This window comes from Haliaeetus albicilla, chromosome 16 (assembly GCF_947461875.1).
Source record: "Haliaeetus albicilla chromosome 16, bHalAlb1.1, whole genome shotgun sequence".
NCBI lineage: Eukaryota > Metazoa > Chordata > Aves > Accipitriformes > Accipitridae > Haliaeetus > Haliaeetus albicilla.
In genome coordinates this window covers 32,107,521-32,125,397 of record NC_091498.1, presented here as the reverse complement: position 1 = coordinate 32,125,397, position 17,877 = coordinate 32,107,521, and the positions used below count along the sequence as shown (strand labels likewise).

Sequence of the window (17,877 nt, the reverse complement as noted above, 5' to 3'; positions counted from 1 at the left end):
GACGAAACACAGAATGGATGGGTGGAAGACAACCAAACCAGTGTTTGAAAGCACCGAGCTGATGCTAGCTTTGCTCTCTCAGTTGGCACCACAACTGCACCGATGCGTCTGTGCTGCTGACTTCCTTGGCAGTGAGAAACGAGACACTTTTTTTGTTTGAAGGAGACATGAGGAAGATTCCCCAGCCCATTCCCCCTCCTCTCTATCGAGCGAGCAGCACTGTTTCATCTCAGACCAAGGAGGACAGTTTGTGCAGGTGCCTCCACTGATTCCAAATTTTGGGGAAACCTTCCAAGTTGCAGCATCACCTGCTGCCGTACCACCCCTGCCGCTTTCCCAGTCACGGCTGCACACCCTATTCTGTTAAGAAGAGATGGGCCAGGCTCTCGCTGGAAGAGAGTGCGTTTCCCTCAGTCTAGGAACTGAAGAAGAGCCTCAGCTCCTTTGAAACAACTAAAGGCTGCTCCTTTTTCCTGACCCCAAGGAGTTTAGAATATTTGTCTTCCCAGTTCTTAAGAGATTCATTTCCAAAAGCCTGCAGACTTCTGCAGAGACCCTGTTTGGAGCTGCTGTAATGTGACAGCAACTATTTGCAGTGACGTGTACTGCCAAAACCCTCCTCCCCTCTGACAGGTTGGAGGGAATCCCTGGCTCACACTGATGTGCAGGGACCCCCATGCACATCAGCCAGGTGCTCAGGGGATGGTTTACTTGTGAGGATGGATGCTCCCGGGCCAGCTTAAAAACAGAACCAAGCAAACCAGAGCACACTCTAATTTGGCAGGGGAGAGGTCACAGCAAACAATGGTGCAGCAAACAATGGAGACCAGCCTGCAGGGCAGGGGATCATCAGAAAGGGTTTCCTCTGGAGATCTGGATAAGTCTTTAATTGTTCTACACCTTAGTCCCTATGTGGGAATAACAATAATCCTCCTTTGCCTGCTTTCCTTGGGCAGGCAGGAGTTTACTGGGGGCAGGGACTGCCTTTTCTCACAGTTCTCACCGGGATTGCTAATCCTAGCAAATATTGAACCTGCAGGAAACAGTCACAAATAAGGAGTGAGAGGGAGAACAACCATTTTCACTCACACCCCCACATACACAAAGATGCTCACATGAGGAATTATACAATATATCTATGTGTGTATATATATCTCTATATATAGTTTATTTCTCACAATCCTGGTAAGAGTTACAGGTGTATTGGGAATCATTTACAGTTTCACAGCATATGGAGTGGCCATACAGCTTCTGATGTGAGTAACATACAGTGTGTAGAGAGCACACATTTCCAACCCATCCACCCACCACTCATACAATGGGTTTTCAAAGCTAATACTAGATTCAGCTACGTAGAAAGCCTGGAAAATGTTAGGGTACAGCGTTGGGTGTTGTACAACACTGTCAGTCACAATGGGACAAGCTAAACTACTTTAATTTTCAATCTAGTATTTCTAGTCTACCTGCATTATTGCATTTATACGCTTTTTTTTTTTAAGTCAAAGTAAATAGAATACTATATGGGAAAGGAAAAATTCTTGACTATTTTAGGATTTGAGCTGCAGCCCATACAAAGTGTCCATAGAAGCATAGACAAGATTATAAATTCAACAAGGTATAAATTAGCTGTATAGCTTTGTGTGTAGGTAGGTGTCCATTTCCCTCCAGGAAACGTGTCTAGCAGCATATTGTTTCTGAAAGCAAAAAAACCAAACCTGTATGTTGAACACAGGTAAATATGTGTAAGTGACAAGCAGGTCTGTTTATACAGGGAAGAAATCAAGGTGTCACTCTGAAAATTACTGTCATTTGGAAAACATGTTCAGGGGCTGACTCAAAACCCACTGATGTCGCTGGAAAGACGCCTGTGGCTTCCAAGGTAGCAGCAGGCATTTCCCCACTACCATTTTGAGCTTTCCATCTGACTTCTGAGGGCTTTGGATCAGTCCCTGGAAAAGTAACAGAATCCAAGCAAACCTAAAGAAAAAAAAAAATCCCCTGTAATCTGACCTTCGAGTTCCCTTTCTACAATTTTATTTTCTCCACAAATTTGTAAACAACCTGCACCTACCACTAGAAGAGAGTTGGTTTTCACTGGGGAGTTGAGATTGCACCTTTTAAAGATTTCAACTGAAACGGTCCTATCCAGTGACTCAGGAAAAGGCACCAGGCTTAAGAAGGGCTGCTCAAAACTTAGTAAAGCCAAATTATTCACTTGTTGGTTTGTTTGTTGGTTTTGTTTTGTTTTTTTAACATGACAAAATTGTACGGCACCCTTGTTCTTATCAAATTGCCCCAGAAACTTGACTGCTTGAAGCTGCTGTGGCAAAACCAGGGATACAATGCAGGTCTTTACCATTGCAAAGATGATTAAAGATTACTCTCTTCCTGCCAGGAGTTTTGGTACTGTAGCACCATCATGCACAGACAGAAAGAACCTGTAACTTTAGTCTTGGTATGCTGCACTGGGGCTTTGCATTATGAGAAATGAAAAAAATAATGGAATTGTGTGTGAATTGAGCTGGGAGCAACTGAAAGAGAAACAGGAGCAGGAGTAACACGTTGGTCCAAATCCTATTTAAGGCAAGTTACATTTTTCAGGAAAAAAAAAAAAAAAATCTATTTAATTTGAAGAGCATAGCATCAAAGAGCAGAGAACATGAGTCCCCAAGTACCACATGTCAGAGCATCCAAACAGAGCACACACTGTCCAAAGCAGTGAGCAGAACTATAGCACAGGGTAGAGCCAAACCCCTGCATTTGGAAAGCCAACGGCTATAATCTGTCACACGACTTGCAGGCTTCGAGTATCAGCTTATTAGCATGGTTAGTGGAATGAGATGTGAATTTTCAAGGCCCAGCAGTCTTGCACTACTGTATCAAATGGTAACACCCAAGCAGCCCATTCAAATGGAAGAATCCTTGCAGTCTTTGGTGTCCTCAATCCTGCAGCTAATGGAGGATGAGGGAGAGCAAGTGCTGCAGGATGCCCGTGGCACATGAGCTGATTCCTCAAGGCCAGCAGAAATGCAGGTCATTGACTTCAGCCGAGAGCCAGCTCTTGATTGCTTGAGAACCTCTCTTCTCTGCTTGTATTTTTGGTGCCCCGGTAACCAGAGGACTGCAGAAGCACTAGCTTCAGCCAAGTGTAGTGTATGGTCACATCATGTCATCATCTCTTGAGCATCCAGAATACCTCACACCTGACTGGCAGGCAGGCTTCAATCCTGAGCAGAGCTTGTGGCCATGCAGTGACTTACTGACATGGAAGAGCAAGGACAAGAAAGGGACCTTCCGGCTGTGGTTTTCTCATCTGCTGAACTCCCATGGCAGACAAGAGCACTCAGCCTCTTGCAGACTTAGACCCTCAAGCCTTAGTGATCAGGGCAGATGAAAACTTCATACATTCCCTGCTGTACCACACAGTCCCTGCATTGCCCTTAGGTGCTCGGTGGCTGAGCGTTGGCTGTATCTTTTGAGTGGGGCTACCCAAAATCTGCCTCTGCCTTAGGGCAGGGTTTCTGCCTAGCTGTGGAAAGGCCACATCTGCAGAGTTACCCGAGAAGAAAGTAATGAAAAGGAACAGGAATGCGTGCAGTAGCCAAAGCAGCAGTAAAGTGCAAGCAATGAATCAGATCTCCAGAAACCAACAGAGCCATGTAGTGTGTAGCAGTTGAAGATCTGGCATGAACATATAGCCTAGGAATCTGGGCATTAAAAAAGAAAATGGGTCACAGGGCTGGACTGATGATCTGAAAAAGAGGAGGAAAAAGCCACCATAAAACCCCTTTGCTCAACAGATTAAACTCCCCAGGGCCAGTCAATCAAGGTAATGTGATCTGAGCTAACCACAGCAAGATGCAATAAAAGACTAAGAAAAATGGTGATGAACACACCCAGCCAAGTCCAGCTGAATGGCACATGGGGCATGTTCCAAGTCGATGTCTCAGTTACATTGTAGTACCCTCAATAGCACCTTGCATCGCCATCTGGGCTGCTGAATTCAAGATAATCTAGCTCAAAGAGATCAGCTTTCTTTATAGCTGCCTTTAGTTTGCCTTTAGATTAAGTAGCCTCTCATTTTTGCCACATATTCACCATGACAGCTAGGACATCTTATTCTGTGGTCTTTGCCCTTAATGCCACTTAAAAAATAACTTCTTGTTAGTGGTTAAGTAATACTTCAAATAGATGAACTTCAGGAGGGAACTAATCTCCAATTGAATGAGGACAGGAGAGGTTTTAAAAAGAACGATAGGCCAAAACCAGTCACTGCAGGAGAAGCATTTACAGAGCAATGATGGGCTGAAAACAGCAGCAATATTTAATCCACAGTACGAGGCAGACGCTGCTCACATCGCCCTCTCCTGGCTTCTTCGTAACCCTCAGAGCATAAATCCTGAAGTACCTGGGTGGTACCCCATCCTTTGGCCCGGAAGATCGCTGTGCAGGCTTCATTGCTTTCGACGGTGGAGTTGCCAATCGAGTGCCACTCATAACACCTAAAATGTGGAGGCAGCCCAGGTCAGATCTTCAGCATGAGCTGATTTCTCCCGGAAAGAGTAAAGGACCAAATACCTCTGGTGTAAATAACAGGAAACATCCTGATTCCAGCCTCCTGCGCTGAAAATTTAACTAACTTAGATATAGAATTTTTATTATCCAGGTCAAAGCCAATTCTCTTCATGAAGGGAGGTGCCCAACCTGTAAAGCAAAGCTGCAGTCAGTTTATGAAAAAGACTATGTGATGCAGTTGCTTACCCCTACGGAAGACAGCTCCTCGTGGCTTGGGAGATTTCTCCTGTCTCTGTGGTGAAGGGAATGAGACCACAGTAAGATGCTACATGGCTTGAGAAGGGAACCAGCATCCCTGCCCTAGCATGAAGTCACAGACTAAGAGGACCGAAGTGCAAGTATGTTGGATTTTCAGTCCTTTTCATAGCAAAGCATGCAAAAAGAGAACACAGCCTTTCAAAGTGCTGAAATTGTAAACTTGCCATTTCCCTTAATCACACAAAGTTGGTTGTAGAAAACTTGAGGTCGTCTTCTCGCTTCACTAACCCTTTAACATTGAACAGAGCCAGCAAAAATTAATTTGGAAAAGTCAGTTAGCAAAAGTTAATTTTCATGGCAGAGTTGGTCATTTTTGCTTTTGTCCAAGAAAAAAAAAAAACAAACAAAAAAACCAGAATTAGATAAGGTATAAAAAGTAACGTGTCTTTACCAAAACTGTTAAGATAATGAAATCATGCTTTTTCTCTCTGCATTTCTCTGTATTGTTTCTTGTACCCTCTCAGAATCACTGACCTGAAGCTTTCTGTAGAGCTGATTGAAATTACAAGAATTTCACATTTCAAATACATTTTTTCATTGCCTTCCTTTTTTGGTTTGTTTCTTGAAGTACAGTTTTTTCTCTCAAATCTTCAGGACTGTTAGTTTCAACCAATTCTAAGAACAGTTAGAAGGAAGCCGATTTCTAAACCGCACTGGCATTTCCAGAAAAGGAAGGGAATTTTTAAGGCAGAAGTCATCTCACCAACTCTAGTTTTTTTAGTTACACTGTTGTTGTTCATATGTAAATACTGATGTAGCTATAAGCACGGTTGTGAGCATGGCTGCCTCAGTTAATACCAGAGACTTCCGTTATACCCAGCAGAAGGGCTAAGGAATGTTTATGTCAGTTTTAAAAAAACATGCCATTGAAATGATTTTACATTTTATGATGACCTGCAATCGTATTCCTGGTGCCAATAAGATCTCAAAGGCCTGAGCAGAGCATGGTACAGCCAATGGAAAAATCTCCCTTGTTTTCAGTAGCCTATGGATCAACCCCTAAACTTTGATTCAGCAGAGACATAAACCGATTTTTAATTTATCACACAACCTAAGGGAACTAAGAAGTGCTTCAGGGCACGCGACTGTTCAAGCGCTTTAAGTATAAGCCCGAGAAGTGAACAGCACCTGCAAGAATGCATTCTTACCCTCCTGAAAATGCTGCTGCATTATTCTTTGGCTTCCAGATTTGTTTGCATCCTACTGCAGAACTCTTAGGAATAAAGGGACTTATCCATAGCGTATTAAATCAGTAGAAAGAAGAAGCAGAAGTGTAATCCATTTCATCTTTCTTAAAGCTAGAAGCTTCAAAAACCTTCTACCAAGTTGTCCAAGAGAGCATAATGACATCTTTATATTCAACTAAAACTTATGGCTCCTTAAAAATAGACTGAGATCAGGTGTAGTAATTGAATCTATAGTTTTAGTGATAAGCTACCATGTCTGAAGTCAGTTTTGCAAATTTATAAGTTGTAGACCTTATCAAAAGAGTAAACTAGCAATCTAGATCTCTTCAAATCCCAAGCACAGAATCTGATTAGTTTTAAGCATTAGTTCATTCTCCCCATGGAGATATCACTAGAAGGACTTCATATCACAAACACCACACAAAGAATAACATCAAGCAAATAACGGCATGTGCTCAGTACAAGAAAAGACAACTATTTATTTAGCACAGCGAGTTCAGTCATTTAAGCCTTCTCCTTTGACAAATTTGGTTTCAATCTCGCTTCAATTGAAAGAGGTGAATTTGCTCTTCTCAGCCTAGTTCTCGCTGGACTTTTTTTTTTTTTTTTTTTTTCTTCTCATAATGAAACCACTGCACAGCCTGGCACATTAAGGCAGAATAGGAGGTGTTTGCTAAGAGGATGTCATTTGCAAGTCAGGACTGAAGTGCGTTGCCCCAGCTGCGTGCTTTGGAGCTTGTATGGCATCTATGCTTGGTCTACCTGACTCAAATCAACACTAGACCCACACTTTGAAAAGCGCTACAACACAGTCCAGTATAGTTTAAAAGTGCCTTATTTTAAAGCAAGCCCACACGACTATCCAGGGAGGGGAACAGTAATTTTGAGCTTCTAGAACAAACGGGCACATCGTACATTCAGCAGTTCACTAGCCATACATTCTTTGCACTGAGAAGAAACGAGGACCGAAAAGGAATTCAGGTGCTGCATGGCATGATGCAAATGGCACAAAAAAGACACCACGGACACTTTGTGTGAATGCAGGGGAACAAATGAAGGGTCATCTCCAGGTTGGCTTGTTTTTTCCCTCCCCAGACTGCAGTAATATAAACATATATGTATGTATACATACATATGCAGAATATTCTTCAAGGCAGGGTGGTGTATATACATACACACACACACAGCTGTTTTCCAAACCAAACTGCCAAAGAGGTGGGATACAGGTAGTGAATCTGGACAGCAGATGGCAATGTTAAGTGATCACAGTAAGTAGAAAATCCCTTATGAACAGGACATAGCATGTTCACTGCCTAGGGAGGGTTCGCATGTCGTTACATACCAGATGATGAGCTGCAGTCCCATCACCACCTCTGTGGTGTGTTTCTGGATGAAATTACTGGCCTTGGATCTGAGTGCTCTAAGGGCAGGGCAGGTTGAAGGGGGACAGAAATGGTTAAGGCCCATGTTGAGTGAGAACTGTTTTTCCCCTCTTCTGTTGACAAAGGTTAAGTCACAGAAATAAAAACACTTTAGAAAGTAAAATAGGAGATTCAAATGAAGCAGGTGTTTCTTTTTCCTCCCCCTGTATCTATCTGTCCTGGTCAGGGCAGAATAGATAGACACTGTATCTGTAATGTTGTCACACACTGCTAAAAAAAAAAAAAATAATCATATGCCAGGGCTGAGAGGGAGGGAACAGACAAGACAGGTAGAAGCATCTCTTGAAGACAGTCCTCCCACTTGAAAACCAAAGTCAATGTCTGAAAATCATCACCCTACTTTGCCAAAACATGAATCAGAGCAGGAGTGACCAACTTCCCTTCCTCATGAGCAATGTAAGCAAAATTTCTCTACAGTCAAGAGCTTTGTGCTTCAGAGATCTGAGGGAAGAGGAGCCCAGCAATAGCCATCCCCACATCCAAATCCTAGTACTTTGGATACGTTACTCTGTACCCAGTGGGCACAGGTCTCCCAGTCATGGACATCAGGTTCCTGGCAGGACTGCGCTGCAGTTTGCTTCTGGCTTATGCACCCAGATTTCTCTTGTAGGGAACCAGAATGCACAGTTCAGGGTGCAAGCAGGAGCAGGAGGAGCTGGTATGCAATGGGATCTCTCCCCACTGTGGCAAAAGGATATGCCCAGGGCACTGTCAGGGTCTGGGGGCTTTGCAGCACTCCCAGATTCTTAGTGTAGATGCAGCAGCCTCACCACATCCTCTTGCAAAGCCCTGCCACAGTCGCTGCAAGGGAGCTGTGCTGGGACTGCTTCTGAGCTGTATTCTCTCTCACATCTCTGCTTTCCAAATACTTTTCCTATTCCTTTTCTATTGTTTGCCCCCCCCCCCCCCCCCCCCCCCAAATAACCTCTGAACATTTGCAAAACAGGATGAGGGGAAATCAGTCCTCTAGACAAGAGAGGTATTACAGAAACACCCCACCATGCCCCCTTCTGCTTCAAACCAAATAAATTCTCCAGGCTGCAAGTGGCATACTGCTACTAGGAGACACATCCACAATATATGCAAAGAGTGCTTTAAGCTACCAGGATTTCACATGGGGCTGTAGCACTCGTGCCAAAAACCACTGTGAACCCAGCATGCCCACCCCCTGTCTCTGTACTGGTAAAGTTAGAGGTAGACATTAAACTTCAGCTGCATGCAGCCTGTTGTTCATCAGAAGACAGCATCTGATACTCCCAAAGGCTGTGCACCTTTGGGAATACTTTATGAGGCTTGGGGAAAAGAGGATGACAAAGCTCACCATAGGAATGGCCAGGCTGCATCAAAAGACCTTTTCTTTGGGGAAGCCACATGCATTCAGCAGACCAAATTTAGAGGTAAATAAGACAGACATGAGCCAAGAGAAGAATTGCCAGATCAGGTTATACACACGCACCATCTTATGCAGTAATCTTGCCAGAAGCAGATACTGCAAAGACAGTGCCTGAGGAATGTACACCTTTCTCTGGCCCTGTACCCACTGAATTTATACATCCAGGTTAGTTAAAGATGTATGACTAAGGCTCTTAACTGAACTCACTCCACTTTGTCACAATCTCTTGCTAATCATCGCTCAAAACCCCTGCCCATTGGCTGCAGCTGAGCTCCAAGCTCTGCAGTTCTGACCCCGTCTAAGCTCTAACCTAATTCAAAAACAAAATGCAAGGTCTTTTTTGTAAGACTCTTTTGCAGCAGGGCAGTAGACAAGAGTAATCTAATGGAAACTTTCAGAATAAGATCTGCCCACCCCTTGGTGTTAGGGGAAGGGCATCAGCCAATGCACTAAACACCATCTCTTGTTGCCTACCTTCCTTCTCCCCCTCACAAGGTCTGGCTTTAAAGCCAAGGTACTCACCAACGAAACCAGGCTGTTCCTGAGGGCTGGGAATTTGTTTCCAATTCCAAAGTGTGAAGGAGTCACAAATCCCTGCTACCGTCATAGGAGAGAGGTAACAAATCCCCCTAGGACAGACGGACTTCCAGTGCCCTTGAACAGGATTTCCCTGGTATAAAGCAGGTCAGTGTTATTCTCATGGGGTCCCAGGTCCTCTCTGCCCCTAAAACCAGCTGATGTCTCCCTTTTTTCTACTTTCTCACGTACTGAAAAACCATAGCCTTCAGTGGGGAAAAAAATCAGGTGAAAGGCCTGATCCAAAGCCCAAAGAAATGAACAGAAAGAGTCCAGCTGACCTCGAGAGAGTTTGGACTGAGGCCATAGAATCCTGCAAAGCCCAGCCTAACTTTAGGAAATACTAGATCCAAAACAAAGTCTCTCTATCCCCAAACGCTGCCCATATGACCTTGATGAGCCATGGGATCCTGAAGGCTGCCTGCCAACATGCAAGAAACCAAGCAGATGGCAGCTGCTGCCTGCCCAAGGTTGGCATGGGACTTCGCCAGGTATCTCCATGCGCTAACTGCACTGTTGCTCACAGTACAGCCCCTCCGCTCACTCCCTCGCTGGCAGCTCAGCCAGAGAAATGACTTGATGCGACGTCCCAAGTTGCATACTCAGCTCTACCATGCTGCAGTCTCAGCCTCCGCCTGCAGCCAACCTGTTTTCTCTGGGGCGCTTTCGAGTTGGGTTCTTAAAAGTGGGTTGATGAGCAGCAGGTACACAAGACACCTATTAGAGATCACTCTTTGCTGTTTGGGTCAAGGAGCTGCCTTTTGCCTGCAATTGCCCAGTGCTTCCCCTGCCCCAGGGGTGCTAGATAAACACCAGCCCAACACACAGTGACAGGCAAACTGGGTCTTAGCACTAGGCTCCATCTCCCTTTACATCTTCTTTACCACAACCCAACTTAAAAATAAACCAAGCAGAAACCAAAACACAAAGCAGGGACTCTGGATGGGATGCAGAACACTTTGGACTTGAAAACAGGGGACTGCAAGAGAGGTGGGGGTGTCGCCCAGGGAGGACAGCAGGGGAGGGGAGGGGACACCGTCATTTACACTGATCAGGAGAAGCAGTAATCTATACACAGTGGTATAAGCCAAGATATATTACATGAAAGAACACACTGAGTGCATGGAGTTACCCACACTGGGTCAAACTGGCACAGTTGTCTTGAACAAGACTTTGGAGTTGCAGTTGGTGTTTGTTGTTGACCTATCTAGCTCACTTTATATATATATAGATATGTATAGAATTTTTCTGCATGCATTTGTCTCAAAAGGAGCTGTACAGCTGGGTTGGGTTTCTCATCCCCACCCTATCCCGGTCTTCATTTTTTCCGGGCTAGGAACGCCACTCCCACAATCACAGCAAGCGCAGCCACTGCCACTCCTCCAACGATGATCAAGGGCTTCATGTTGTCGAAGATGCTGCCTGGTGACTCCTCGGAGCTGTTTCCCTTGTGGTCAGAGTCAGGGGACTGGCCGGTGGCCTCTTGTGTCTCCGTGGCGGCGGGGCTGGGTTTCAGGTTGCTGTGGTTGTTCACGACGGCAGCATCACCACCTGCCTTCTTGGTGGCAGTGGCAGGAGCAGGCTGCTCTTTGGGGATCTCCTTCTTGTCTGCATTTGTGGCAGGCCCAGGGTTGGGCTTTTCTGGCTTTCCAGAGCTGGGGGCCTTGGCATCAGGTTTGTTTGCACTTCGGACGTTGCCTTTGGAATCCATCCCTACGAGTGCTGCGGGTAGCGACCGGACGCCACGCGTGTGGGGCTATCCCAGCTCTTCTCCTTTGCCCAGCTGCTGGAGAAAGCAGAGGAGTCACCTGAGCTCAACCCCTTGGAGCAGTTGTCTTGGGATGATTCTCACACTGGTGGTGTCCTATCTGGACATGACACAGCACCTGGAAGAGGAAGCAGAGCAATGAGAGGTCAGTGAAAGGACAGAGCAAGCCAGTCCCATTCTACCTGGAAGCAACAGAGGAGGACAGAAGACAAAACTGGAAAACTGTTGGCTCGCTCTTTAGAAACTGTGAGTTGTATTCAAAGCATCTACTACAGTGCCTGTACCTGCAAAAACATCAAACAAGTCAGACTGACTATCATCTATGGCTGCCACATCTAGGCTCCGCGTGTAATGAAGACAAGTCCATCCTGGCCATGTATGTGAAGCCATTTGTCAGTGACAAGATATACTCATGTCCAAGCAAATAAATATTACTTTTCGTTTGCTCACCACAGCTCCTTTCCTCCTGGGTAAGGAGAGAACATTTTGATCAATGGGAAAGCAGATCAATAGCTCCTCCCTGCTTGTATCTCGCTCTCCACCCATGTTTTTTCAGCATTATCCCAAGTTAAGTTTAGGAAGTGGTTAATATGTGGTCTTGTGTGATACTCCCCATCCAGACAGGTACTGCAGAAAAAACAGGATTAGTTCCTCAGTTATCACAGGTATCACAGCTACAAGGATTATTGCTGTCAGCATTTCTGGTGGAGCTACAGCAAAATAAGGCAAGCACGAAATCCTCAGCTGGTGCGAACCAATGTATTGACCCCAGTGCAACTGCATGAATTTACTGTACAGCTGGATCTCACAGTGATTGAGAGATCTCGCTCCTGTCTCCTCTTTGCAGTGCATTAGCTGGGCTTGCCTACAGAGTTGAGCAGGACGTCAGATGTACTGCAGGTGATTAGCTGGAGCCATTTTCCCCAGGGAATTGATGAAAGCAGCGAACAGCAGAGCCACACCCAGAGAATTCAGCAAATAGACAAAGTGGGCTTCAAATGGGTATAAAACCACAACAAAACCATCACCCCAGCAAGCCTCGCTAGGCAGCAATCTAGGCAGGGTGAGCCGGGAGATGGGGCTCCCACGGCTACACCTCTGCACAATGGGAGGAGAGGAGACAGCTGCTGGGCAGCTTGCCATCAGGCCTCCGATGGCGCAGCACCATGTCAACTTTGAGCTTGGGAAATAATGAGTAAACAGGAGGCAGCAGTCAGATCCGAGTCGCCTGCTTTATTACCTCCCTGCTGACCTTCAGCACTGCCAGGAGCCTGCCGAGAGCTTTCTGCCTGCTAAGTGAAATATGAGCTTATTAGCTGTCTGGATTTAGAAATAAAGAGGCTCCTCAAAAACCTCTACAGATACATGTTTCTTCCAAAGTGGCTCAGAGTGCAGATCACTCCTTTAATGACAGACAAGAAGAATGTCCCAGGGTTGCAGCAATGGTCTGTGCTGCTGACTCTTCTGGGAAACAGGCTAACAAATGTGGTGGTTTAACCTCCATCTAGGAGGAAACACTGGCCTGGAGGAAACCTACTCACAGAAATGCCAGGTTTGGGTCCAGAGCAAAGCTGGCCAACATATTACAGCTTGGTATAAGACAGAAACTCCCCCTGCTCCTGCTCTCCCTTGTAAGCCATTGTTTGATGGCCACCATCTTCTCCAATGCCAGTCAACTGGAGTTGACTGAGGGAACTGCAGCACCAAAATCATGGAAGTCCATAGCTCTCATGCTATGCTCACCAGGCATGGTGACCGTGATATGCCATATACTGAAAAGGCTGTCTGAAAGGTTGGCAGTTATCCTAGGAGAATAGTCTCAGCTCTTCCTCTAGCATGGAGATGGAACAGGCACTTCCAGAAGGCTTTTCACAGGACCTACCTTACACACCTCCCTTAGAGAGGATAAATTTTAGCTGGGTAGTATTTGCTGAGATGGAGCCTGAAGTCTCCAAAAGATGATCCAAGTTGGCCAGTTTTGAAATAAAACATTGAAAGGTGAGAGGCAGATAATCTGCCCCCAGGGTTTCATAGCCAGTGTTAAGCAGGATAGTTGCTAATCTTCCCTTAGATTTTCAATTCAGCCTAACTCCAAGCTCTTCCCATGGAGATAAAAAAAAAAAAAAAAAAGAAGAAAAAAAAAATCAAACCAGCCCTTCACTTGTTTAAAAAACAGCAATCAAATTTCCCTAGCAGCTCTGTGTGGGACAGAACTACTTTGGGTGTAAAAAAAGCATACTCTCTTTGACTGCAGCTAAACAATACTTACATTTCTGAGTTTGTGATATTAAACCATTCTGGAAACCCAAAACACCAGCACTGTCCCCTCATGCTTCACTGAAGATGTATCATACACTCGGGCATCTAGTACCAAACAGTCCCAGATACTCACCAAGCTTCAGACCTTCTCTGTGGCTTGGGACTTGGTAGATAAACATAAGGTCCTGGCCTAGTGCAAGAATATTTTCCTCTCCTTGTTCATTTTGTAATATTTCTGTAGATACCACCTGCCTCACCTTTTCCTTCCTACTGCCTCCAAAGAATATTCATACTGCTCTGCTCAGTAGAAATCTTATGTAGATCCAGGGTGGAGGCTGCACACAGTCACTCACAGGACTCTGCTCTTCTGGCTTGGGAGCAATTTATCCTCATTTTACATCTGGCGCAATGACGACAAAGAAATAGTAAGTGGAGCCCAAGACTGAAACAGGCTTAGAGGTTAAAGCAGGAAGAGTCAGATTCATCATGTCATAAATATTAAATTACCTGCTTAGTCACTTTGATATCAATTAGCTGGGCTACTCACACACTCTCTAGTATTTGTGCAGTTTTACTGTATGAACCAAGCATTAAACTGCTGCTGCTTTCTCTAGGAAAGCTATGTGCAGCCTACGGAGATGGTAGGGGTAAATCACAGAGGGGGCAAACTGGCCCCTTTGCTGAGAAATGGGGACTCTGTGCAGCTCAAGTACCTCACAGATTATCCACACCCCTCATTGATCAGATCTGGTTTCCAGATTCCTGGAAGCAGGAAAGCTGTTTTTGCTCAGAGCCTACACTGTGCCATGGAGCCTTGTCCCACATCCATGCCCTGCACTGCTACAAACAGCTCATTAAAGAATTTCTTGATTTCTAAGTGTGTTTCCACTAAAAGCAATGCAAGCCCCCCATGCAGATTAGAAAAGGTTTTAAAAGATGTAGAAACCAAGCTAAACCAAAAATCAGTATCAGCAGTTCTTAAGCATCCACGTGAAAGGGCTTTCTGCCAGTGGCTTTCCATCACTGGAACCAGCCACAGAATTGCCCAGCATCTCTCCAGGCCCTTTGGCTTGGTTGAGCTGATGCTGTCAAACACTGCATCCGAGAAGCTCAAGCACCCTTTCTGCCCCCAACAGCTGCAGCACAGCTACCAGAGCCACTGGCTGGGTTTGCATCATGCTGGCTTGCAGCCATCTGTGCTGCCCTCTTCCTCCTCCTCTTGACCCAAGGTACTCTTAGCAGCATCCTCTTCCATCATAGTACTTAACCCTCTTCTGTATGATATTAGCTACGTCCCAGTCAGACTCCCTACCTTGGGTATCATCCCCTCTTTCCTTTTGCTCTCCTTCCCCTTTCCAGTCCTGTGCTTTCAAGGGCATGAGCATGTGCTCATCTTTAAGCACTTCTGTGTCCCACAGACTGCAAAGAAAGATGCTTTCCTCATTTTCAAAAACTAAGCCTGCACATAGAGATGTGATGGTTTTTTCCCCAGCCCTTTGTCTCCTCCTCTTCCCTCATTCCATCACACAAAGTTTTTTTTCTAATGGCCTGTTTCTCCACCTTTGCTTTCTTCTTTATAGGTCCTCACATCTATTTATTCCTCCCTTCTCTTTCCTCCTCAGTTGCTGTCTCTGCCTGTCTACCCATTCCTCCCCCTTCCAGCTCCCTCTCTGCCTCCCACACAGACAGCAGCACTTGAGAATAAGGTTTTTCGAGAAAGAGGCTTCCTTCCCTCCCTCCTTCGCCCCCATGCTATTTTCTTTGTTTAACAATCTGTGCCTTTTCAGGGAGGTTTTCACTTGCCAACAGCTAACCAGCTCTCTCCCAGGCTGGGAAGAGGGAGCAGAGATCATTAAACCAGTGATCAAAGAGAAAAAGGAAAAGAAAAGCCCTCCGAATCCCTGCTGCTGCAAAAAACGGCACACAAGCACCACAGCCCTCCTGGGATGCTTCTGGTTGTTGCAGCTCTCAAGGTCAGTACAGACTCACCAGTGCAACAAGCTGGCCCCAGCCAAAGCAACGGGGCAGACATAAGGAACAGCTTTCCCTGGCTCCCTGAAGGGCACCTTTTCTGCCTCACCCCCCCAGCAAATTAGCAAATACATCTATTCATCTGTCTCCTGTGTGCGCAGATGAAAGCCGCATCAATCCTGTGCTGAATGGAGCAGATGAGTCATTGCTTTATCGTAACATATCACTGTTAGAAGGTCCTCTTCCTTCTGCAGAGACCAGCCCCATCCCCCAGCCCTATAATCTTCCCCCCACTGTTTCAAGTTGGAAGGAAAAGCCAGCAGCTTTGCAAGACTGAGCAGCTGCTACAGCGTTTTGGGGTCTGGGGTGCAGTGAGAAGCTGCACCCCCACAGATGTGTGTAGGGTCACAGCAGTGCTGAGCACGGGGCTCATATGTAGGGTTTTTCCCTCCTTCATGAAAAGCAGACCATTTCCATTGGGTCCTCAGCTGCCACACTGATAGCAAGAAAGAATTCAGCCAACACAGCGGGGTTATGTACCTGAATTTATACTTGCAACAAAGGTCCATCCACATGCTCCAGGTGTCCTCCAGCTGAAAACAGCAGTCTCCAGAATAGCTACTGACCATCTCTGACCTACAGCAATGCCATGCAGAAAGAGCCAGAGATGGCAGAAAAGACCTTGTATATCCTCAAATCATCTTCCTTACCCCCTAATCTCCCCTTCACTTCTTTGTCATTCCCACCCATCTGGAAAAAAGGCATGAAGGTTTTCCTTTTGGGGGCAAAAAGGCGAGTTATAAGTACCAAAGCCCCATTCACTTCAGTAGCATGGCCTGTGTTGGCTTTTGGGCAAAGAATTAAATGGGTCCCTATTACTAGGCAAGCATTAATGCTTCTTCCTGCCTCAACTCCACTATCAGCCCCCAAACCCTTTAGACTGAAGCAGCTGAACCATGGCAAAGACCATCCCACAACTCCACACTGCTTGAGCCAGGCATGGTAGCAGTCTGCTTAATTCCCATGGGCTGGGGACAGAGGTCATCTGCAAGGAGACAAGGTACACAACAAAGCCTGCTCTCAATTCCCTTTGAAAGGACATAGCTGGAAGTCAGTGAGAGTTGAAAGCACTCAGCGGTGCTGGAGGAGATGGCTTGTGCCTCTCAGGACCAGGCCCCTCCTTCCTGAAGCTAAGGGAGGACTTTGAACCTGAGAACACAACACCCAACACAGTCATCCTCATATTCTTCAGTCAATTGCTCTTACACCACCACAGTGAAAGGTTTTCAGTGTCATGGAGGAAGAACGTACGCTGAATACCAATTAATTTCAGGTCCCTTCAGCAGGTTCTGTCTCAGCTGGCACACTTGCATTTGGCCATTTAAGACCAAACTAGCTTTCTAAGGGACAGAAAATGGCCCTCTTCTCAGACAGCTTCCCTTTGGTGAGTGCAATTTGCACCTGCCAAAACTGGCTCACAGGATTGAATTACCATCACAGATTCAGGCGCTGGCACCAGCTGGTGAAGAGCAGGTAATTTTAGACTTAAGTCTGCAGATTTTGTTCCTGTGGCAGTCTGTGCACACACACAGAAAATTAGAATTTGGCCACTTCAGAGAAGCACCTGAAAACAATAACTTCCTGAAAAAGGGAAAAAGAAAAAACAAAAAAGTAGTGTTCTGACTACAAAAGGTAAGCCAGCTATGAGCTGAAGTGCCAGGCTTTTAGAAATTGGGGGTGTTACTGGGGGTATCGAGTGCTGCCACAGGCTTCCTACATAACCTTTGCATGTCACAAACTCTCCCCTTGAGTGGAAATCAATATGATACAGGGGGCTGAACTCGCCAGTGCGAGACCCTCAGATGCAAGACAGCATGGTCATATGGAGTATTACCATCACCAGAGAAGTCTTAACTGAAGCGGTCAGAGGAAAATCAGCTGGAGCACATGGCTAAGGTGAGTTCATGATGTGCTCAGGAAAGTGCCAAGTAAAAGGTAGCTTGTTCTGACAGATTTAGGCTTCTCCAAAGAGGTCTGAGGTTACTGGCCACCCATGAGGGCAATGCCAGTTCATTGCCACTTGTCATTTTATGGCAAAAGAAGAAATAGGCTGCAATCAAGCACATTGCCCTGGAGAAGTGATAATTTCAGAGGCATAGGGTTTGGGGTGTCCCTCCTAAGATCCTGAGGCTTAAGACCATTCTCACCTCCTTTTCTTCTCCCAAAGATTAGCAAATCTCTCCATGCACCAAAGTGGCTTGGAAGAGAGTTAAGAAAAGGAGGGACTGTGAGCATGGGCTGAAATGAGCAGACTGCAGGAGGGAGTGCAAGTGCTGGCTAGCTGAACTGAACATCATGTAAGAAACCATCAAAACCCATCTAAAAAAAAAAAATTAAAAAAAAATCAGGATTTGTCCCTCCACAGCTGCTAGCTGAAGGCAGGGCTGG

At 45.8% G+C, this 17,877-nt stretch overlaps 1 protein-coding gene across 5 annotated transcripts in view; it reads right to left on the bottom strand.

Moving 5' to 3' along the window:
- Positions 1-1,137: 1,137 nt before the first annotated feature.
- The window catches only part of CEND1 (cell cycle exit and neuronal differentiation 1), a 32,802-nt gene continuing 16,062 nt past the window's right edge, over positions 1,138-17,877 (bottom strand). For 4 of the 5 annotated variants that reach the window (XM_069804334.1, XM_069804335.1, XM_069804332.1 and 1 more), the window contains one exon: positions 1,138-11,317. In XM_069804334.1, coding sequence (XP_069660435.1) covers positions 10,750-11,142 — 393 coding nt within the window. In that variant the 5' untranslated portion in view covers positions 11,143-11,317 and the 3' untranslated portion in view covers positions 1,138-10,749. Of the gene's footprint in view, positions 11,318-13,715; positions 13,739-17,877 lie in introns of those variants that run through there. The other variant, XM_069804336.1, reaches the window with a different exon arrangement.